We start from the raw sequence: 25,004 nt of genomic DNA on the forward strand, positions 1-25,004 counted from the left end.
AAATTTAAATGTGAATTTACCGTAAAATTACCTCTATTGTAGTTCATCGTGAAGCCTGTTCTTTTCTCATTAAGGTATGGACAGAGAGAGTTTATATCTCTGTTCCTCTCCATTTGCCCTTTTCCTCTGAAATATGTAATGTCATCAATTTTTATAAAGCCAGCCATTATTCCTGAAATTGTCTGCCAAGGAATAAAAAAATGGCATCAGCATTATTTCATAGCATAGAGCCACCTGTCCATCTCTGCCCTTTTTGCAGTGGTTTGTGCCAAAGTGAAACGTCTGTAAAAAAAGGAGATTCAACAACCGAAATGTACTATTCGTGTTGATAATTGCAGTTGGCTTTCTTATAGTCACACTTAAAAACTCTGTTTGGGGCATGTGTTTCATATGTCAGATGTTTTGTCACCGTCATGTGTTAAAAAAAAAAAAAAAAAGAACGCTGAAGCTATAAAACTGTCTTCTCAGGATATCTTTTAAAACTGTGGGATTAGTATGCTCCGTAGAGTCAAATCTCTGTTTTGCCATCATTTTTAAAAATTTTTATTAAGTTTATTTATTTATTTTGAGAGAGAGAGGGAGAGAGAGAGAGAGAACAAGGGAGGGCAGAGAGAGAGGGAGACAGAATCCCTAGCAGACTCTGGCTGTCAGTGTGAGCCTGATGTGGGGCTCGATCTCACAGACTGGGAGATCATGACCTGAGCCAAGATCAAGAGTCAGTCGCTTAATCGACTGAACCACCCAGGTGTTCTTGCCATAATTTTTATATGTTGAAGATATAAAAAGAAAAAAAAAAAACCTCTTCTTGTAAGTGTCTCTATGTAAAAAATTAATTGTACATATTACTCAGTATTTTTCTGTCCTATAGAGATAAATTCATAAGCGGTTTTTACATTTTAATAAATAGAATGTGTATGTGTTTTGCTTTTCCATTGTAAACTGGTGAGATGGGTAAAAATTAAATTTAATTAAAAGTATTTAGGAGCAGGAAGTGCAGAAATTAATTCCGCTGAGCAGTCAGCTTTTTAGAGCCAAGTAATTTGTTGATTACCTCTAAAAACTCATAATTTTAAGAATTCCTAACTTCCAAGTATCTTAATTTCCTATTGGGATTAATTTATATAAAGTTATCTGGAAAACTGCTTGGCTGTTGCCTGTCAAAAGAAGCAACTTTCTAAATATAATTAATCTTCATCCTTTCAGTGTTTTCTAGCAGATTATTACTTAACAAGCATAATCTCTGGTGATGAATTTCAAGCACAATTTCTTTCAGCTATAATGACATATCTGAAAAAAAGAAACTTTCCTTATGGTAGCATTCTTGACCTTAAAACACTTGTAGGGGTGCCTGGGTGGCGCAGTCGGTTAAGCGTCCGACTTCAGCCAGGTCACTATCTCGCGGTCCGTGAGTTCGAGCCCCGCGTCGGGCTCTGGGCTGATGGCTCAGAGCCTGGAGCCTGTTTCCGATTCTGTGTCTCCCTCTCTCTCTGCCCCTCCCCCATTCATGCTCTGTCTCTCTCTGTCCCAAAAATAAATAAACGTTGAAAAAAAAAAATAAAACACTTGTAAAACAATCTTAAAACACATAGAACTGACAGAATATCAGTTCCTATAACTATTTTTTTTCTTGATTGAAATTACAGAGTTTTGTGGGAAAAAAATGTAAACAAATCCTGTGACTGTGAAGACATTTGAAAACAAAGCACAATTACATTTACTGTTGTCTAAAGTTTCTTGAAGTTTTCTATACCCTTTGATTTTTTAACACTAAAGTCAACATTTTAGAGACTTTCTTCTTTTTCATTAGTAATTTGAACATTGTCATCAAATTAAGACTCCAAAGAATGGGATCTTCTGGCTTTTCTGCCATTGCAGTTAATTTGTTGGTTTTCCAGTTTTAATATGCAAATTAACTTTGATTTGATTTCCATAAAGTGACTGTAATACGTGATACATGTTTATTATGCTTATATTCATCCCTGAAATTGTAACCATTCTGTGTTTTTGCAACATCCCAGTTGCTAAAGTCAGGACTGATTGATGTTACGGAGCAATGCTGTACCATAGACCCTTTGGCGATGATTCGAAAAGTCTAGACTGGCATTGTATACAGCATGACACTCATTAGCAACATGTGACTATTGCACACCATCAGACATGACAAGTGTAATTAAGGCACCAAATTTTTAACTTTATTTAATGTTAACTTAAATTTCAATTGCCACATTGTGACTAGTGGCTACTGTAATGGACAGTGTAGCTTCAAAAACCTTAAGGGCTAATTTTGGGATTTTAGATGTCTTTACATTTTTTTACTTTTCTAAACCCAATGTGGGGCTTGAACCCACAACCCTAAAGAGTCACATGCTCCACCAACTGAGCCAGACCGGCGCCCTGGGATTTTAAATGTTTGTAGGAATAAAACAAGGCCATTGTGCAAGAGTCGCTAGTACGAACAAAACCATTTGTTTCTGCAGAATAAGATATTAGTTTTATACTTGGAAAGAGGAAAATATGGCACTATTCTTCTCAAAACTAATGCAGCTGCAGGTGACTTTCACTTCTAGAACAACCCTTGAATTCTTGAATTAGAGCAGCATCTGTTGAGAAAATATAGCTCTTCTAGTTTGGGTGTTTCGTTTTGTTTTGCATTAGGGAAAATTGGCAGAAGAAAAATAAAACTAAGACCTTATTTTGTATTGTGCTTTGCATTTTTTTTAAATGTTTATTTTTGAGAGAGAAGATCCCAAGCAGGCTCCATGCTGGTAGTGTCAGTGTGGGGCTCGACGCCAGGCTGGACCTAGGGCTGGACGCGGGGCCCGAACTCATGAACTGTGAGATCATGACCTGACCTGAAATCAAGAGTCAGATGCTTAACCGGCTGAGCCCCCCAGGTGCTTTGCATTTTTGTGTGTGTTATGGTCTCAAAGCCTCCCGAAAAGAGGGAAAGCTAAGACCTCCAAGTGAAAATTATTCTTATTTGTGAGAGGAAAGTATTTCTCAACTCCTGTGGCTGGGGACGATCTGTGGAGAGGATGACTTAAAGCTTTAGTTGGGAAAAGGCAGTTACAGGATTTGTCGAGTGTTTGAACACAGACTCGTAGGATGCAGAGTCAAAGAGAACTCTGAATTGGAACCAGGGCTACTGGTGCGTTGCAGTGATTTCATAACTCAGACAAGAAGGTGAGACGGGACAGTGGCTCTGGGATAGAAGGTTAGTTTTAAGCTTGGTTTTAAGGTGCAGAGAGTACAAACAGGTGATGTCACAGGCCAATCAGAACGCCCCAAAGCCAGACTGAAGGGCAGAGAAGAGCCAGATACAAGGAGTCCATTGCATGGCTTGCTCGTTTTCATTCACCTGCCCTTTTCTCTCCGCCCTCCTCTCCCCAGGACAGTGACTGTCACACCATTCAGTAAATGTGGTTTTATGTAAGGAAGATGGAAGCCCTGGAAGAAAATACTCACTTGAGAGAACGACTATTCATGAAACAAAGGCAGAGGATGTCTAGGAAAAGTGTAAAAATGGTCAAAGACTAGGTAGATCAGGTGGTCCGGCGTTATGGAAGCAACCAGGGGTAGAATTGCACAGGAGACACATCTGAATCATGCAAGGAGGCAAGAAAACTGGCCATTGTGTAAGGAGCATCTCAGCTGGGATCTGAAGAGCACGTTTGTGTGAAAACCACAAAAGTGGTGGTTGCCAAGGGCTGGGGGGGGGGGAGGGAAAAGCAGAGTTGTTGTTCAGTGGGTATAAAATTTCAGTTATGCAAGAGAAAAAGTCCTAGACATCTGTTGTATAACATTGTACTTAACAGTTAACAATACTGTACCGTACTACCTGACTTGTCCCGAGGGTAGGTCTTATGTGTTTCTTAGCATAATTTTTTGAAAGGGAGAAACAGTTTTTATTTTTCTGGAGACGATCTGTAACACGAACGGAAACGGAGATAACAATTCTTGGAACTGGCCGATTTTGTGTGTTTTTCCTGAGTTGTCCTTCTCTGGATTCACTCTTAATTTGAGAGCATTTCTGCAATTACGTTAAGATGCTTGGTTATGGGATTGAGGAGGTATGATCATCAAACTGATAGCTCAGCAGAGAAATCATTTCTCGTGTCAAAAAGGCATTAAAAATGCCTAAGATGTGATTTTAAAAAAGTAAATGAAGAGTCTAGAGCGGTGGTGTCTGGCAGAACCTTCTGCCTTGGCACACGGGAATGTCTGCACTGTCCTTTGCAGTAGCCATGGGCGCATGTGGCTGGTGAGTGTGTGAAGTGTGACTAGTGTGTCTGAGGAACTGTACTTTTAACTTTATTTAGCTTTAATTAATCTAGATGTAGTCACATGTGGCTGATGGCTACCTTACAAGGCAACACAGGTCTAGGGACTTCAGAAAAGTTAATCGGAGTATGAATGAGGTAGGAAATCAGTCCTGGATGCTTGTTGTTGTTGTTATATAAAGTTTCTTTATTTCTGACACACAAAGAGGGAGAGCGTGAGCAGGGGAGGGGCAGAGTGGGGGGAGAGAATCCCAAGCAGGCTCTGCCTTGTGAGCGCAGAGCCAGTTGTGGGGCTCAGTCCTACGAACCCTGAAATCATGACCTGATTTATTAACTGAATTACATAGTGATTTTTAGAAACCAGTCATATTAGTAGTAAATCATTCTTTGTCTCCCACAGTCCCTTTGTACACTTTTAGTTTATTTTTCCTTCCCTATATTTTCTTTGAATTTTATTTATTATTTCTAAAGGACATAAAAACCTCCACTCATCTCCCCATTGGCATTTTCCTCCTCACACCTGTGATTGGTCCTCACAGTCTCTTAACTGCTTTTTTCATTTGAAATGATTAGTCATCAAGGAAATTACTTTTCATGTATGACTGCATTAGGCTGTACTATAAAGAGAATATTTGAAATTTTGTTTGCTATAACTTACAGAGGCTAGCAGAGGGAAGAAAGCTGTTATTTTCTTTTAAATTATTTTTCTGGGTAAAACTAGATTGTGGTTGATGTAGACCGGAAATACCAATATTAGAAATTCTAAATCACTCCTTTTTACGTGGAGTCCTCTAGTGTATTTGACCAGTAGGCTGCGATATGCTTATCGTTACTTGATAAATACAGCCTAGATGCCTTTCTGAAACTTGAGCAGGTTTAGGTGATCATCATTCAATGTATTTATTCTGATACGATTCCGAAAATTGATGGGGATTGTGTGCCAGGCTCATGAGGGCAGGGACCCTTTCTGTTTCACTTCCTCTGTATGCCCCAAGTCTGACGCAGTATCTGATTAGGTTCTCAAAAACTCATTAAATGCCTGGCCGCCTACTTTTGTCAGTTTGTTTTGTAACTGTGATTGAAGTAAGGGATTTGATTAGCTATTTTGTGTTTGGTAGGCTTTCTGATTGTAAGGAATAAAAAAGATTCTGGCTACCTCATGGAGGGAGAAAGGGGCAGGAGGAAGGGAGAAAAAGACACAGGAGAGCCCACGGTTAGACTTGACTTCCTCTAGTAACTCCATAGAAACTCCAGTGCTGTTCTCCTTGGAAGCAGGTACTATTGTTGCCTCCTCTAATGCTTCCTTCTTGTGTTCTCTCTGCTTCTGAGTGCTATTTTGTTGCTCTTCTCTCTGTCACAGTGCATTCCTTTCATACAAGTCTAGCAACTCTAGATCTTTTTTTTTTTTTTAATTTTTTTTTCAACGTTTTTTATTTATTTTTGGGACAGAGAGAGACAGAGCATGAACGGGGGAGGGGCAGAGAGAGAGGGAGACACAGAATCGGAAACAGGCTCCAGGCTCCGAGCCATCAGCCCAGAGCCCGACGCGGGGCTCGAACTCACGGACCGCGAGATCGTGACCTGGCTGATGTCGGACGCTTAACCGACTGCGCCACCCAGGCGCCCCTAGCAACTCTAGATCTTAGTGGTCCAGCTGAGTACCCTCAATTCCTGTTTGGGCAGAACTTTTACATCAAGGCACCCGTAGGCTGCAGATGAGCCTCTGTGTTGATTGGTCTAGTCTGCTGTGGCCAGGAGACGAGGTCACGTGAACTAGATACTGCCATCCTTGCATAAGGAACCGTTTAGAGTGGCTTCCTCAGTTTACAGGTTTCCTGGGGAGGACTTGGTGGCATCTGAAACTTAGTACACTCGTTTCCAGTAGACCTCTGTTCTCATGTTTGATTTCCCACGCAGTCTTTATAATCTTTGTCAACCGTGACGTTGACATACATTGTGTTAGTTTCAGGTGTACAACGTAATGATCCGACGCTCACCTACATTGCAAAAGTCGAGTTACCGTCTGTCACCATGCAGAGTTCCACATTTTTTGGTCTTGTGATGAGAACTTTTTAAGAATTACTTTCTTAGCAACTTTCAAATTTGCTATGCAATATTATTGACCGTAGTCGCCGTGCTGCACATCGATCCCCGTGACTTACTTGTTTTATAACTGGAAGTTGGTGCCTCTTTGTCTTCCTCACCACTTTGCCCACCTCTCCACCCTTCTCCCCTCTGGGAGTCAGCCATCGGTTTTCTCTGTCTAGGAATTTGGTTTGGTTTTGTGTGTTCATTTGTTTTATCATTTAGATTCCACATGTAGTGAAATCACACAGTATTTACCTTTGTCTAACTTCCGTCATTTGGCACGATGTCCTCAAGGTCTATTCGTGTTGTCACAGATGGAAAGATTCCTTTCTTTTTTATGGCTAAAAGGTATTCCATTGTCATATACAGTATACTACATCTTTATCCATTCATCCATTCATGAATACTTAGATTATTTCCATATCTTGATTATTGTAAATAATGCTGCAATAAACATAGAGGTGTATTTATATGTTTCCAAATTAGTGTTTTCATTTTCTTCAGATAAGTTCCTAGCAGTAGGATGGCTAGATCATATGGTAGTTCTATTTTTAATTTTTTTAAAGTTTATTATTTCATTTTTGAGAGAGAGAGAACGCTCATGCAGGTGGGGGAGGGGCAGAGAAAGAGGGAGCCCAATGCTGAGCCCGATCCCCCGACCCTGGGATCATGACCTGAGTCAAAATCAAGAGTGGGCACCCCTCCATTCAAGTCTTTAATCCATATTGAGACAATTTTTGTGTGTGGGGTAAGCATAGTCCCTAGTTTTGTGTTACGGTTTCATAGGGCTTCTTTTTTAGAACTTTAGAATATTGCTTTTATTATAGAAAATTAAGTGGCTCTCCTCTCTCTCCTTCTGGCTAAGAAGGACTTCAAAGACTTGAGAGCCTCCCTCTGACCATTTCTGCTCTTCAACATGCCTGCAGAGAAGTTATAATTACCTGATTGAAATATTTCTGGCTTTGTGGATATCACACTTAAAAAAGGATACCAAATATATTTTTAATTAAAAATTTTTTAACAAAAATTTTCTAACTTGAAAAACTCTAACCCTCAGACACGCCATTGGCGGTCTACCAGTTCCTTCTCAGTGTAGCAAGAGTTGCACTAAGCATCACTGTGCTCTCCATTTCTTGGATTAAGTGAACCTCCACTTCTCCATGTTTCACATTTTTTCTTAAAGCTTCACAACTTTATCTTGGGCATGTTTATTCCTGCCTTATTCAGGAAAAAACCCCACAGGTCAGGTCATTGCTCTGAGGAGTCGCAAGCAATCCTCTGAATTCCACCTTTCGTTGTAGCTCAGATTGAGGTGTAACAGTCCGCTAGTATAATATCAGATACGATTTTATTAGGGAGACCGACCGTTTTCAGTTATGTCAAAAACGGGCTAAAAATCTCTGGTGCTACAGAATATGACCAAGGGAAATGAAATTTCAGAAGCCACTGTGTATCCCGCGCTGGGATAGGAGCTTGCCCCATTATCTGTTTTTGTTTTTAAGTTTTATTTTGATTCCAGTTAGTTAAATACGGTTTTCCTATTAGCTTCAGGTATACACTGTAGCGATTCAGCACTTCCGTTACATCACCCGGAGCTTGTCTCAAGTGCACTCCTTAATCCCCGTCACCTGTTTCACCCCTCCCCCTCCCCCCTCCCCTCTGGCAACCATCCGTTTGTCCTCTGCAGTTAAGAGTGTTTCTTGTTTTGTCTCTCTTATTTTTTCCCCCTTGTATGTTTGTTTTGTTTCTTAAATTCCACATATGAGTGAAATCATATGCTATTTGTCTTTCTCTAATTGATTTATTTATACTCTCTAGGTACATTCATGTTGTTGCAAATGGCAAGACTTCATTCTTTTTTTTTTATTTTTTTTTAATGTTTATTCATTTTTTGAAAGACAGAGAGAGACAGAGCACAAGCAGGGGTGGGGCAGAGAGAGAGGGAGACACAGAATCCGAAGCAGGCTCCAGGCTCTGAGCTGTCAGCACAGAGCCCGACTCAGGGCTCAAACTCACTAACCGCGAGATCATGACCTGAGCCGAAGTCGGACGCTGAACCGACTGAGCCACCCTGGTGCCCCAAGACTTCGTTCTTTTTTATGGCTGAATGATATTCCACTGTGTGTATGTATACATATATATACATACACACAGTGAAATATCTCACTTCTTTTTTGTCCATCCATCAATGGATGGACACTGGGGCTGCTTCCATATCTTGGCTATTGTAAGTAAGGGTGCTATAAACATAGGGATGCGTGCATCCCTTTGAATTAGTGTTCTTGTATTCTCTGGGTAAATACCCAGTAGTGCGATTGCTGGATTTTCTGGGATCTGAGATTTAAACTTTATTTTGATTGTATATAATTCTATTTATTTATTCAATTTGGTTGAGTACCTCAGCAATAAATCTGTACCAATTTAACTTTCCTTAGAAAGTCATCATTAATACATAAAACTTTTCTTTTAAAAACAGGATAAAAGAATCAGAGTGTCTCAACCCTTGACAAGAGGACCAAGTGCCTTTATTCCAGAGAAGGAAGTAAGTTTATCTGTGTTAAAATACATTAAGTGTGACTCACAAAAAAGCAACTTCATTATATCAAAGAATATTTCCATTTTTTTAAATATTTTTTTAAGTTTATTTATTTTGCAGGGAGGGGAGGGGCAGATAGAGAGAATCCTAAGCAGGCTCCACACTGTCAGCACAGAGCCCAACATGAGGCTCGATCTCACTAACTGTGAGATCATGACCTGAGCCAAGATTAAGAGGTGGACGCTCAACCGAATGAGTCACCCAGGCTCCCCTCTCCATTTTTAATATGGAAGTAAACCTGTGTTTTGCTCTTGTTTCTTATTTATATGTCAGAGAACCACAGAGATATTTTCTTTTGAATGTCACTTACAAGTTTATGTGTATAAGAATCTGCCTTTTTATTTTAGAGTTAGTTGTCCTATGCGGTTAGAAAAATTAAATATTACCCTATTTGATTTCAAATATAACTTTTCTGAACAAAGCTGCTAACAGTAATGAAGTTTTTTTTTAATTAAGTTTAATATTAACTTGAAGGTTTTTGGGTTTTTAAATAGCCACCATTTCATGGTGAATATAGGCTATATAAATGTTAAGAAAATAAATATTTTGAAATGAAAATATGAGTTTCCCAACTAAACCTATTAAACAAAACATGCTGTTACATCATTAGCAATTACTCTTTTGTTTTGGTTCTAAGTCTCCGGGCGGAATGTCAATATAATCTGTATAATCTGTACCTTTGGTGAAGGTGGGGAGTCAAGATGGTAAATGCAAGAAAGAGAGGTTGTAAAACATAATGCAAAGGAAATTATAACCAATAGAAGATTTGTGCCTGTTTTGTGGATATACATCTCTATGAAAGATCATAGCAATGTGCAGGACTTCCTAGATTCCTAGGTGCCTCTCAGATAGAAACTTGAGCTAAGAAAAGTTTAAGAACCACTTACTGATTGAGGAGTTTTTCTCTGCTTGAAGGAGTTATTAACTTACTGAATATGATTGTATATGCTGATTGACTATTTACTGCAAAGACATTCATCTTAGAGCATCAGCGTCCTTCCTATACTGTTCTTAAAGTAGTCAAAAAAGATTGTTTACAGAGCAGCTCTTATCTGTGGGGCATTTTCTGAACAGAGGGAAGAATAGAATTTGAAGAATGTCTACCAGGTCATGGCCAGTGTCAGTTTTTCTTCATCTTCATTTTGCTTTTTTAGTGACCTTACCGTTTGAATGGAAAGGTTAAAGGAAAGTTAACAGTAATGTTTGGAGAACTCGGCATCTCTAGCTGATCTTGGTAGTGACCAGTCATTAGAAAGACAGCTGTGCCGATGCCCATTTTCCTCAGACAGGGTAGGGGCCACTCTTGGCGGAGTGATTGCCTCATATACATAAAGACTTCCAGAAACAGCTGTGTTCACGCTGTGTATCTGAAGGTCATCTGGTTTGCAGAAGCCACCACTGTTTTCGGGACCTCTTGCATCTATTAATGTCTTCCGCATCAGTTAAACAAAAGAAACTGCTGGGGAAAACAAAACCAAACCAACAAATCTCTTTTTAATGACACGTGGTTGACCCAGATCTTACTGCTGTTCACATCACTTGGTCCCTGTAGTTGACAAAATGTGGGGAAATGGGCAAATGAAAGTGTATGTGGCTTTTTAACTAGCTGAACTGAAATTGCTTTTTTACACCATTGTAATTAACATTTCCTCACAGTTCGCACTTTTCAAACATTGTATTTCCTTTGGGATTACATTTTCCTCAGTCAATAGTGCCTTTGTGTAATTTGTACTTATTTTTTCAGAAGAGACTGTGAAGCCAGCCTTAAAGAGTAAACAGAGTTTCTGATAGCAGTATGGGTCTTTAGAAAGACCATTAGCCTGGACTTCAGAAAATCTGGATTCTAGACCAGGCTGTGCTGTTAACTCGATGCATGAGCTCGAATTGCATTCTGAATCTACAGTGGGGAATGTATTCTTAAGTCTGGAATTCTAATTCTAAAGTTTCAGTAAGTAATGAACCAATCAGAGAAATATTCATCTCATGTCCATTAATTCCCACAGAGCCAGCTCTCTTCTACAAGGTGCTGATAAGCTCTTAGCACCTTCAGAGCCAATTCTTGGTGTGATGCCCAAGCTGTCATTGTGTATAAAGCTATATGGACTCATCTATTCTTGAGAAAGTTCTTTTGATTCCCTGGGATGGAGGACGTCCATTTTAATAACTAACCTTGTTTGTAGTCATTAATACAATAGGCTGAAAATACGAATGACCGTATTCTAGTGTCCTTACTAATTTTTTCAATGAACACTTTCTACAAATTATCACATTTTCCTTTGTCCCTAAAAGAACTTCAGAAAGCTTTTTATTTAATGTTGAACGAAAACAAGCAAAAGATCAGACCGAAAATATTTGCCTTAAGATTATGTGATTAGGGGCGCCTGGGTGGCGCAGTCGGTTAAGCGTCCGACTTCAGCCAGGTCACGATCTCGCCGGTCCGTGAGTTCGAGCCCCGCGTCAGGCTCTGGGCTGATGGCTCAGAGCCTGGAGCCTGTTTCTGATTCTGTGTCTCCCTCTCTCTCTGCCCCTCCCCTGTTCATGCTCTGTGTCTCTCTGTCCCAAAAATAAATAAACGTTGAAAAAAAAAATTAAAAAAAAAAAAAAAAAGATTATGTGATTAAGTATCTTCGTGGGCCGTTGCGATAAAATTGTAAATACATGAATCAAACGCCACTGCTTTCGCCTCACCACGAATTGGTGTAATAACGGCCAGGCAAGTGGGCCCTGAAAATTTTGCCTTATGTGCCTGGTGCAGCAGATGGAAGCTTCTTTTCTCCAGACTCGTAGCTGTGTGTATAGTGTTTGATAACTCGACATTTGTTGTCTAATAAATGGTGGTCCCAGAGCCAAGAAAGAGTGGTGCTTTTTTTTTTTTTTTTCTGTTTCTAGCCTGAGCAACTGCGTAATTTCAGTGTCTGTTCATATGAAAAGAACATTCATTTGCTTCGATGGTGGCATAACTTCGGTCAACGAAAGATACGTTAGTTCTCGGTAATCATTTTGTGTGTTTCTTGACTGTTTAGGTTGTCCAAGCAAACACAGTGGATGAACGTACTAACTTTCTCGTGGAAGAATACTCTACATCCGGTCGCCTGGACAACATCACACAGGTCATGAGTTTGCACGCTCAGTACCTGGAGTCTTTCCTGCGGAGCCAGTTCTACATGCTGCGCATGGACGGCCCCCTTCCTCTGCCGCACCGGCACTACATCGCAATAATGGTGCGCTGGGTTCCCCGTCTCCTGATTCGCGGGACGTTGTCCTCGCGCGCTCCTTCTCCGCCCTTCTAGTGTGTGTGTGTTCGTGTGTGTAGAGCTGCGTATCGTTTTGTAGAACTAAGAATTGAAGAAGCCCGTGGCTTTTCAGACGCCGTCTCTTGGATACATTTTGACTGCTTTCAGATTCCTTAAGGCACTGTGTATTTCTCATTTAAGTGTGTCAGTCTCTTCTCTTGTTAATGATGCGTCTAGGGTCCAAAGCGATAGCCCTAATATCCCACAAGTTTGGGGTTTGCTACTGGCACCTTGTTTTTATTATGAATATGAAACAGGTTGGTTGTGACCTCTTGTTTAGCCGTTTAATACGTGAAGTGCATCACTAATTTGGCCAAAGAAGAGGAAAGTATCAGCACCAGTGGAGACTCTGGATAAGAGAATTCTTAAATGGATGATAACACTGCCAAGTATCGTACTTGGTACAAACTAGTTAATGTTTCGCTGGGGGTGGGGAGAGAATTATAAATCGGGATGGTAGGCGGCAGGAGCGAGAAGGATAGAAAGAAACAGTGTTACAGTTGGACTGTTAGTGGAGAAAAAGAGGAGGGACATGGCCCAAGTGCCATGTGTTGAGAGTGTAGGAGAACAGCTGGGGAGTTAGCAGGCTAGTTTAACGTGATGATCCTGTTTATGCACTCCCTGCGGTTTTAAACAAGAGAAGGGCAGCGTTCTGTGTTCTGTCGACTGATGAACACGCCCGAGACTGTAATTCCGGCTTACAGTGTTGACGACAGTCAGGCCGAAGGCAGACTTAGAATGATCACAAACTAAGAGATAAACAAGATACAGCAAACAGAACGAGCAAACAGTGCTATTTCGCTGAGAGGCAGTCCTGGGGAAGAGAGCTGTGAAAAGTCTGCTTTGCGTGGATTTCCCAGGTTGGCGGTTTTGACTGCATAGGAAGGAACAGTGTCCGCCGGCTTTAGTCTTATCTCAGTAGGGCTGATGTGCACAGATAATTCTGAAATCACAGTTATCTTGCCGGGGTAAGAGAGACGGCCAAATTAGCCTGCCTTCTTGAGTGGGGAGAATACAAGTTAGTGAGCTTTTACTGTGTCTCAGGTAGAATATAGTTTATATCACTTACCATAATGAAACGGACATGTATTTTCTTGACACAGCTAGAAGGTGGATTCTAGGTTGATCTGTGCCAGCTTCTGGATGAGGAAGGAATTGCCTTCATGTGACAAGTGTTTGCTTATACAGATACCAGCCACGTGTATTGAGTCAGGAATCTATGGCAGTATTGTGATAGAAGTTTCAGAAGGAAGAGGAATCTGTAAGAAAAGAATTTACTGGTGTTAAAATTATTAAATGCCAAATAAATGATTTGTTTAGAAATAGTAGACTAAGACTTTTACCATGATGGTTCTGTCACCGAACTCTTTTTGTGTTTTAGGCTGCAGCTAGACATCAGTGTTCTTACTTAATAAACATGCATGTGGATGAATTTTTAAAGACAGGAGGGATTGCTGAGTGGTTGAATGGCTTGGAATACGTACCACAAAGACTGAAGAATCTTAATGAAATAAATAAGCTGCTAGCACACCGACCCTGGCTCATCACGAAAGAGCACATTCAGGTACCAAGTGCTGGGTTGTAAGAAGGTTTACTAATGATTCTAACTAAGAGCTTTTTTGTTTTGGGTTTTTTTGTTGGTTTGGTTTTTTCGTTTTTGTTTTTGCTTAAGACTTAGTTTTAAATACTTGCATATTAGAAATTTAAACATAGTATATCAGTATGTAGAAGAGATAAACGTAGAAAGTCTGTAATTTAGGTGCAGATGAATATGCCTCCTTAGGTAATCAGTAATTAGCTCTGTGGGTACTTTAGTGAGTGGCCAAGAGAAAAGGTGATTTCTGTTTTCAGGCAGGAGGTGGAACAAAGAAAATAAACTGGCAGTTTAGGATACCTGGGTTCTCACATGTTTGTGACCTTTAGTGAATTCACTTCTGTGGGCCTCAGTTCCCCCATCTGTAAAATGAGGGGCCTGGATTAAATGAGTTCTAAACCCTTTTCTGGTTCTTAACATTTCATAATTTTGAGATTTGCAAGATACAGTTTTGCAAATACAAAGTGATTTGCCAAGTGGTGTGAAGGCTGAAATGCTCCGTGGACCCGCCAGCTTAGAGGAGAAACAGAGTTGCAATTGACTAGAGCACTTGGTAGCAGAAAGGAGCTTCAGTGAGGCCATTATGCAATATCCCGGCACTGTGCTTGGCATTTGGTAACTATTCAGTACCTAGCAGCTGTCACCGAAATTACTATCAGAGAAGTCTTAGGTATTTAAAATCTCTGCTTCTAATGTATATAAATGTTCTTGGTTTTTTTGATACTCTTATTAGACTACATTTTTGTTAATTATTTCCCCAGTTAAACCAAGCGGAGCTTTGGTTATTCTTTATACTCGTAGCTTTTGAATATCTGTCTGAGAACACGTGAAAACATAATGCTGTCCTGAAGTTTATGTTCTGATTTGATAATGTGTAACTTAGATAGAAGAAGTAATCATTATTTTTATGCCATATGTTAATAACTTGGTGCCCTGTGGTTTGGTGGGTCTAAAAAGGGAGACCCTGCCCTTACCCATGCTTGGAATCTAGGGGAAGAAAGAAAGAGAGGTAATGACGATGATCACCGCACCATAGTGTATGAAGGTATGAATAAAAAGAATGGGACCAGGAAATTGCATGAAAGAGGTAACATTTGAGACAGGTCTTGAAGAGTAAGTGGGAATTTTCAGGTAGCAGAAGGTATTCCAGACAGACAATGGAAACATTTTATGTTGGGAAAGTAGCCAATAGCTTTGGGTGACTGAATCAAGGGCAGGTTATGTGAGGTGGGGGTAAGAGATGGGAAGAATTGACAGCATGTTGTTTTGACACGGCAGATACTGTACTAAAGAATTTATGTCCTATCCTTAGAAAGCTGTGTTCTCCAGAGTCATGTTATGTCACCTCAGGGGTACACAAGGCAGTTCTTCAAAATGTTAGCAAATCGTGTATATGCACACATGGGTGCACATGTATTCTCTCCTTAATCAGTTTCTCTACTTGTATATTTTACAATATTAGTAGTACAGTATATTTTTATAACTAACTATATAAAATGTACTTTATGAGTATTTTTTTTTAGTATGTCTTAATTTATACGTAAATGTACGTGCTCTCAGGGGTTGGGCCCCTCCAACTGGCACTGTCAGAAGTATATGTGATCAAAAGATGTTGATCCTAGGGAATCCCTAGGATAAAGAATGAAGAACCATTAAAGGTTCTTGAGCTGAGTTGTAATATGAGTGTATGTGGTGGTGCAGAAGACAAATCACAAATGGTACAGGCTAGACACAGGGGAGCCAGTCATAAAGCCATTGCCGCAGTCCACTTGAGAGATGACTTTTTTTAAGCCCTGGAGAGATAAAGAGGAGCGATCAGACTGTATGTAAGCAGTCTGCATGAGAAAAAGCAGGGCTTGCTGACTCATAGAATGTGAGGGTGGAGGGGCTGGGTGAGACAGGAGAATCAGTAAGGTTTCTACCTTCCTGACCGGGCAAGAGGCCGTGCCATGAGCGGGACGGCATACACGCAGCCCTGAGAATGGAAGATTGTGACATCCGTTTAGTGATGTCCAGTTACCGGAGGAAACACAGGTCTGTGACTGAAGATAAAGGATAGATTAGAAATAAAAGCAGACAGTTATTTACAGATAAGCGAAGATCAAGTTGAATGAATGGCCGATCCTTCCGGGGAGATACTGCACAAGGAAAGGAGATCATGGGTAGAAGAGAGCATTTCAGAGGCAAGCAGAAGAAGAAGGGGGCTGGGAGGGAGATGGGGAGACATGCATCGCAGGGTAGACAGGGTGCAAAACAAATTAGTGGGAGTGCTGAAGGCAAGGGAGGTTAATTTCAAGGGAGGAAGTAAGGAAAACATAAATTCTACAGAGATCAAATAGGATACGTGCTAAAAAAGAAATAGATCTGCCCTGTTGGAGGTCATATGTGCCCTTAGTGAAAGTAGCTTCTGGAGCTTGCTTCAAAAAGCAGGTTCTAATGAACTAAAGATACAGAAATGAATGTGAGATGCGAATTTCGAGGTGATGAGTGTTGGCTGTCTGTCCTCTCAGGTTTAATACTCTTGGAGAAGACTGACAAAGGCATTGTAAATTCTACCAATCCTTTTGGAAGTCTCTTTGGCAGCATTAGCAAAAGTCTTCACATCATAATTGCCCTAAAAGTCCTATTGGGAGTTGTTTCTAGAATATGAACACAGCTGTAGCATGAAGATGCTATTTATAATAACAGGTACACAAAAAAATAGAAGCAATTTGAGGATCTGACAGGGTATTCGAAGATGGAGAAGTAGTTCCATATTTCCACTGCCATGCGATAGATGGCCCACGCTTAACGTTAAGTAAGACCATGGAGCCTCGTGAAAATTGAACATGTCAAAATGTGAGGCCCCCCAAAATAGAGGTATCCTCTGATGACATAATTATGCTTATAAAAATAAAATAAAATACATAAAAACTATATTAGGATGGTAGGTTGTGATTAATTTTTCCTTTTTCCTGAGCCTTTGGTAATATATTAAATTTCTTGTGTGTGAGTGTGTGTGTGAGTGAGCGTGTGTGTGTGAGTGTGTGTGTGTGTGTGTGGTTAATGGAGAGTAAAGCAAAAGAGGTTTTGGTGGGGGGGTTGGCTGTGAAGTGAGCAAAATTAAATAAAAGTTTAGGTTCGTGGGGAGCAGCAGGACACAGACATGTACCCCAAGCAAGAGAGCAAGAACACTGATGGGAAAGAATCCCCAGTGGATTACCAGATGGAATTGGCTCTCGGAGAAAATGGGGATGGAAACATCACTGTTTTTAATGGCTTCACTTGTGATTCCATCATTCAGCTGGAGGATGAAGTAAAATAACATACGAAACAGTGCTCTGAAACTTTTGAAGTTCTTATTCAAAGGTGAGGTATGGTTTCTATCATCTGCCATAGGCTCTTTCTCCATCAGGAAAGATCTCTAAAAGACGACTAACAAAGTTGCCTTACCGAATTGGGTTTTTTTTGTGTGACTTTTAAGGTAAAAGTCTTTACCTAAAAACCTTAAAATGAATGGTTTTGCAAGATCATCTCTAAAGTGCCTTCTAGCTTCCGTGTTCTTTGATTCTCTGAAATATCTTATGAAAACCACGTAACATGTAAAAGTGCTTTGGAAGCAGAAGTTCCATTGAGCGTATAAGGGATTTAGAGGAATCTGCCACAGAATTATATTGTTAGGTTTGACAGTTTAATGCAATATTGTTTGGCCAAAGCCATATCTTTATTATGTGAAACATTTTCAAAAGGGAGTTTTATGTTTGATTACTATAAATGGGCATAAAACTGGCGGATTTTTCATGCTTTCCAAAATTGCTTTGTAGCATTCTGTGATTTTCATTTTTACTCTGATTTGCTTTTCTCATTTCAGAAACTTGTCAAAACTGGAGAAAATAATTGGTCTCTGCCCGAACTGGTACATGCTGTGGTCCTACTGGCACATTATCATGCTTTGGCAAGCTTTGTTTTTGGTAGTGGCATCAATCCAGAGAGAGATCCAGAAATCTCCAACGGATTCAGGCTAATATCAGTCAACAATTTCTGTGTTTGCGATCTCGCTAATGACAACAGCATAGAGAACGCATCCCTTACAGGCAGCAACTTCGGGGTCAGTTTTCTGAACTTTGTTTTTCTTTACTATTTTGCCTTTAAATTTCCCAATGTTAAAAATATCTAGAAAGAAATCATGGTCAGACTGTTTTTCTTTACTATTTTGCCTTTAAATTTCCCAATGTTAAAAATATCTAGAAAGAAATCATGGTCGGACTCTACAGGATATCATATACTTGAAATATTTTTGTACAGTTTTTCTTACTGTAAAAATGCAACCTGTACACGAAGTTCTGAATTGTCTTAAGAGGCTTTTAAAGCAAATAGATGTTATTGCAAATCATAAGGCTGCCTCATTTTTTAAAATAAACTATAATATATACCAAATGCTAGAATTCTAGATTAAATATATCTATACTTATCAATTCTCTGTGTTTGCAACTGAAGCAGAAACGTCATACTTCTGAAAATGTCTGAAATCTGTCATTTGATTCCCTTTGGAGTTAAAACCCGCCTAAACTGTGCCCGTGCCACTGTACATAATAAGGTGACATTGGGAGACAGAGACATGTACTAGAATAATTCTTAATAACACCCAACATGATCTTTCCTGGCTCCAGATTGTAGATTCTCTAAGCGAGCTAGAGGCCTTAATGGAAAGAATGAAAAGGCTTCATGAAGAAAGGGAAGATGAAGAGGCATCTCAGGAAGAAATGACCACTCGCTTTGAGAAGGAGAAGAAAGAAAGTCTTTTTGTGGTCTCTGGAGATACTTTTCATTCATTTCCTCATTCAGGTGTGCTTCTGCCCAAGCCCCCACTGTCTTTGCCCTTGACCTCCTGTATCCCTGACAGACCACCTTCGGTATTTTTCATATAGACGTGTAGAAGCGACTCTGCGACCACCATGTTCCTCTTATGTAGGCCTCCTCCTCCACCTTGCCCGAATGCTGGTGCTCTCCCGTTAGGTTCGTGCGTCTTTCAATGCACCCCAGGTCCAGCTGACAGGAACTTGCAGCTTCGCAGGACGCGCTCTGTCCTGCAGAAAATGTTATTCAAAGCAGAACAGTTGCTTAGAAAGTTAAGAGATACCTGATTCATTCTACTTTTGTGATGTTTTCAAGTGATAAGTGAAATCCTGTTTCAATAGATAACATTCTTATAATACATCTCTGCCTTTTTTGTGTGCGCGTGGGGAGCATGTGGGAGGATTGTTCTCGCACTGTTACTTTTCCACATTAGTTCTAAAATTACATTGTACTTGCGTTTGCAAGATTTCTTTGGAGAAATCTTCAGAATTTAATAAAAATGTATTATTTAGGTCATTTTCTTGTATGGGATTTGGAGGAATTCATTCTCTTTTAAAAGGAGGAATTCATTCTGTATTAAAAGCTAGGCTTCTTTGCTCTAGTCTTAAAAATGTACTTTTTTTTCTAATACTCTCAGAGACATTGAATTAGGAGACCTTTCAGTTATGACTAAAAAAGATGTTGAATACCACATAGTAAATGTTATTAAAATAGCATTGACTCGGTAGAAAGCCGAAACCCTTCAAAGTCATCAATCTACATCACATTTTAAAAATAGAGTTCCATTGATTTAAAAAATTTTTAGTCTTAAGCCCAGTCTCATAAATTCCAAGGGTAACTGATTTGACCATAACTTGTTTGTTAAACATAACTTGCTTGTTAAACATAGCACTGACCAGTAGTTCTCAGAAGTTTTGCCAGAAAGAACAAAAACCCCTTTTATCATCTCCCCTGACGATCTTTTTTATGATAGATTTTATCCACCAAATTGAGTATATTAAGTTCTAGTTTCTCAGAGCTTCTAAGCGGCAGGAAATCCCAAGTAAAGAAACATGGTGTTTTAGGTATTAGCTTAATATCCATTCTACAAACATGCCTTGAGTTCCCTAGTTGGTCTTGGCACTGTAGTGGGAGCTAAGGCTTTCAGGCTAAATAGGACACAACTCCTACCCTTTGGGAGCTCCCAGTGCTGATGGGAGAGAAACAATTTCAATATGTAGCAGAATGTGAACAGTATAGGAGCCTAGAAGAGGGCCCTGAATCCACTGTTGGTGGGAGAGGAACGTGCACAGAAGGGGCCCTACAAGACTTCCTCCAGCCATTTGGCTCTAAGAGACTTGAGTGCAAGGGGGTTGGTGGCAAACAGTCAACTGAGCCAAGGCATGATGGTAAGGAAACAGGATGCCGGGCACAGGAACAAGTGGTTCCGTGTTGTTAGGGCAGAGGTGATGATGTAGGTAATGTCATCACATAAGCTGGTTAGGTAAACAGAGGCCTTATCGTGATGACCTTTCTAACCTTCAGGAGCATGCAGTCTGCCATATTTGGGACATTTTGAGCTAAGAGGTCTGGAGATGTCTAGTACACTGCTTCTCAGACTTTCACTGCATGTGAGTCCCTGGGGGAATCTTGTTGAAATGCCGATTTTGATTCAGTCAGTCTGGGCTAGGACCTGAGAGGCCACATTTCTAAAATTCCCCCAAGTCCTGTCAGTGCTGCCAGTCTGCAAACCACACCTGAGTAGGAAGGGGCTGGCAGATAGTCTGAGGGTCAGGAAAGGGTTTGATTTGTGTGTTTGTTTTTTTTAATTTTTTAAGTTTATTTATTTTGATAGAGCGTGTGCGTGCACAGAAGTGGGGGAGAGATAGAGAATCCCAAGCAGGCTCCCACTGTCAGCACAGAGCCTAAGGCAGGGCTTGAACCCACAAACCATGAGATCATGACCTGAGCGAAATCAAGAGTCAGATGCTTAACTGACTGAGCCACCCAGGTGCCCCCAGGAGAGGGTTTTAAACTCAAGATGAAATTTTGGAAGTTTATAGGCATGTAATTGGGAGTTAAAATCAAAAGAGTTATTTATAAAAACCATCCAGAGAGAATACATGGGACAAAGGAAAATTATAAGCTTAGGGTGAACCTTCTAGGTAAACCAATATTTTAAAATGTAAACATTTTTATTAAGGTTAGTAATATCTATTTGCTTTCAGACATTAACTTTTTTTTTAATTTTTTAACGTTTATTTATTATTGAGAGACAGGGAGATACAGAGCGTGAGCAGGGGAGGGGTAGAGAGAGGGGAGCCACAGAATCTGAAGTAGGCTCCAGGCTCTGAGCTGTCAGCACAGAGCCCGATGCAGGGCTCGAACTCACGAACTGTGAGATCATGACCTGAGCCGCAGTCGGTTGCCTAACCAACTGAGCCACCCATGGGCCCCCAGACATTAACTTTTAAGAGCTTCTCTAACATCACTAGAGCTTGAAGGATAAAAATATTTTATTTCTTTTAGTCGGTTTTGTTTTTAATATTGAAAATACATTCTGGACCCCAGCCTCTGCCTTCTTGGACCCTTGAGCAGGGACTTCTGCCTTCTGCAGTGAATTTTTGCTAGCAAGTCTTAAATCCTAGCCAGAAATTATGTTCTAGTTTTGACAAGAGAGGCTGTATCATTTGTAAATCGTTCAGGGAAGAAATCATTTTGTTGTTTACTCTTAACCATTCCCAATACCACATTTGCTAGTCCCACAAAGGTAACAGCAAAAGGACTCTGTACAATGGCTTATGAAGTCATTTTTATAACCTTAACCATGTTGTAAAATGGAAATAGAAATTTATATTTTTTCTGTAATGAATTTCTTGGTTTGACCAGTGTGATAAAGCATTCCAGATTCCATGTGGAGATTCTAAGAATAGCTTTTCAAGCCTTTTGAAGAAAATGTTTAAAATGTTCTACAGAGGTGGTATTCTATAGCTTGGTAACCGAGTTAACTAGCTTTTATTCTTTTTTTGTTTCTCAAGTTAGAAAGCCATCCCACTACTGTAATAGAGTGTTTTCTGTGTTCTGTTAGGGGCAGATGAATCCAGCCTGTGTGCAACATACTATTTCCTTTGAGTCTAGACTGAAATATTTGTTTTAGATAGAGTTAAAATTGGAGTTTTAGATTTGTTGATCAGAGTACTAATTTTAACTTCTCGAAATAAATTTAGAGAAAAAGCATTTGTAGTTTGAGAGACCTTTGTACATTTCTTTCCGTGGATGAAATCGGCAAACAGGTTTTGATTGACTCTTAATTTTATTTATTTTTTAAAATTTTTTATTGTTTTAAGTTTATTTATTTTGAGAGTGAGAGTGAGAGAGAAAGAGAGAGAGCAAGTAGGGGAAGGGCAGAGAGGGAGAGACGCAGAGAGAGAGAGAGAACTCCAAGCGGGCTTCGCACTGTCAATGCAGAGCCTGATGCAGGGCTTGAACCCACCAACCATGAGATCATGACCTGAGCTGAAGTCAAGAGTCAGATGCTTAACTGACTGAGCTACCCTGGCACCCTAACTCCTAATTTTAAAATGAATAAAGGGATATTATTCGTAGGATAAATTCTATCTTATTTGTTTAGTTACTCATTGTTTATTTAAAAACGTTGAAAGGCATACGACAACTTTGAAAATGCATATGAGCAAAACAAAAACTAACATCACCATCAAATGAACCAGTTGTGTAATGGTCAACTCCAGTATCGGTATTTGCCAAATGAAACCCAACTGGTTGTGCAGTGTGGGTGGAAGGATCACGTCAGGAGAGAAACTGTTTTACACACTTTAGTTATCACTCACTGTTCTTGGTTTGATTTTACTTCACAACCCACAAAACTTCTCGTTTGCCTAGCACTGCAGTGATCGCTGCACATTTTTAATTTTTTGCCTCGTTTCTATTGATTAGTCTGTGATGGACTGAATTAAGGAAAGCCTAACGTCAATCGTAAATGTTAAGAGATAAAGGATCGAAAATGCCATTTTCAAAGTGTTTCCATTTACCCGAAGAGAGTTGTGCAACAGGAGGAGACAGTGCAGTGGTTGTGGGTTGGGCGAGGGATAAGTCTGAGATTTTGTTTTAGAAAACGGAAAGTCACTTGAAAGCTTCAGATCAGATTACGTAGTCCAGGGTTTCCAAGTTTTCCACATCCTCCTAAATGAATCCGCATGGTATTTCTCACTGACAGTGGTGTAACTGACACTTAGTTTACTTTTTTCTTAAGGAGGTACTTCTTTTTGCATTAATGAAACAAACAAAAAAAAATAGATACCAAGTACGTAGCATAGTACCTTGTATATAGTAAGCCCTCAACAAATGCCAGTCTCTTCTCATTTGGTATAATAAAGAAGTTAGGTAAGAATTTTAATATTTCCAAAGTTGGGTAGCCTGGATGCTTGATCTCTCCTGACATTATCAAGCACCCATTAGGCCATGGCAGTGACCTAAGGAAAGGTTAAACCTTGTAAGGAAAGAATAATTATTGCTAGGATTTTCACAAAAGAACAGAGATTAAAGATAATGAAGGCAGTACTAATTGACCACATCTTCTGGATGCATTACTATAATTGCCCTTGTTTGTTTAAGCTTCTCAAGACTGTCTGGTTAAGAATTGGTTTTTTTATGCCATCAAATTGTTTTAGGAGCTATTTAATATTTGTTTATTAATTACTTATTAAGTATTAGATTTATTTGATACTGATTAAAATAACTTAATAAGAAAACATTGGTCTTTGCATGGAAGGAGTATTTTTTCTCTTATTTTGAAAAGAGCATGTTCACTTTCTAGAGTAGAAGGTAGTAAATAAAGGTAGCTCATTCCCTTTCAGTGGTTGAAATCGGAAAAAAGTATGAAGACAGACTAACCTAAAAAAAAAAGTGAGTTGGAAGAGAATTGTTTTTACACCAAATTAACATGCACTGAGCGTTTAAAATTTTTTCAGTGGTGGGCTCCTGGGTAGCGCTTGGTTGGTTGGGCATCTAACTCTTGACTTCGGAGTCAAGGCTCAGGTCATGACATGGCTCAGGTCATGATCTCCTGGTTTGTGAGTTCGAGCCCCACATCAGGCTCCATGCTTATAGTGTGGAGCTTGCTTGGGATTCTCTCTTGCGTCTCTCTCTCTCTCTCTTCTGTCTCAAAATAAATAAACTTTAAAAAATGAAATAAAATTTTTCAGTGGTAAATTTTTACTCTTATCAAGTATGCAGAAGCCAGCTGTCTTAAAGATTCTTGTAGTCTATCTTTTCCTGAATGCCACATTTATAATATTTTAATCACAATCTCATCAACACATTGTTTACTTCCTATGACGCATACAAGCTTTTTTTTTATCTCCACATGCACAGGAAAGCACACATACGTTAGGTGTAAAACTCAGTGAATTTTCCCAAACTGAATCTTCCTATTTTAGCACCCAAGTCAACTAAGAATTATAACAGTGGTACCCAAAAAGGCCACTTTCCTCCCTGCTGAGTTCCCTTCCCAGGCCCTCTCCGTAAATGCCGGCTGGTGAGCTAATCATGAACTACACTGCACTAATTTTTACCATGAACACATCCAGATGAAACACCATCAAATTTTAACAAAATCTACCTTAACTTTAAGCTCCACTGAAGTGGTCTTTTCCCTTCACCTCCTCTCTTTCCCTCTTCATCCCGCGTTGAGTTCAAATAACGTTTAAGCTTTATACTCCATTTATATGCGCTAGTAAAACTAGTGTATTGATCCTTTGCCACTGCTGCTTAGATATTTCAGTGTAGTCATTTTCTCGCCCAGACAACCACACTTATATGCTGATTGCCTCTGTTTTGGTAATGAAATTGTATCCAAAACTTAAGCTGTGAAGTCAATATTGTCACTTCAGAAATCCATGGAAAAGCTAAAAGGTGGAGGGAAATGGAACAGTTGCATTGATCTGTATACAGTTTCCTTTATACTAGAATGTTCATTGTTGCCCTTAGATTTTGAAGATGACATGATTATAACATCTGATGTCTCCCGATACATTGAAGACCCTGGTTTTGGGTATGAGGACTTTGCCAGACGAGGAGAAGAGCATTTGCCAACATTCCGAGCTCAGGTAGAAGATGCCTTTCGTTCAGAGGAACTAGAGAATAAATACTGTCCTCTAACTGTGAAATGTTGAAATGTAAATCCATTGACTTCTAAAGAAATTAATGGTCATTTTGATAGAGTCCGTAAATCCTTTTACGTAACCTTGTTTTTAGCCTAGTCTAATTTGATCTCCCAGTAGACAGCTTATTATTTTATTATTTCTATGTTTCCCCCTCTA

At 39.7% G+C, this 25,004-nt stretch overlaps 1 protein-coding gene across 1 annotated transcript in view; it reads left to right on the forward strand.

The window, feature by feature from the left end:
* SESN3 (sestrin 3) overlaps positions 1-25,004 on the forward strand; it is a 74,232-nt gene that overhangs the window by 35,846 nt on the left and 13,382 nt on the right. Inside the window, exons 2-7 of the mRNA XM_047070505.1 lie at positions 8,845-8,910; positions 11,988-12,185; positions 13,639-13,821; positions 17,702-17,938; positions 18,501-18,675; positions 24,673-24,791. Of these exons, the coding sequence (XP_046926461.1) occupies positions 8,845-8,910; positions 11,988-12,185; positions 13,639-13,821; positions 17,702-17,938; positions 18,501-18,675; positions 24,673-24,791 (978 nt within the window). The remainder of the gene's footprint in view (positions 1-8,844; positions 8,911-11,987; positions 12,186-13,638; positions 13,822-17,701; positions 17,939-18,500; positions 18,676-24,672; positions 24,792-25,004) is intronic.

This window comes from Lynx rufus, unplaced genomic scaffold (assembly GCF_022079265.1).
Source record: "Lynx rufus isolate CCGP_SWC_20201006 ecotype Redwood Valley unplaced genomic scaffold, mLynRuf1.p SCAF_9, whole genome shotgun sequence".
Lineage (NCBI taxonomy): Eukaryota > Metazoa > Chordata > Mammalia > Carnivora > Felidae > Lynx > Lynx rufus.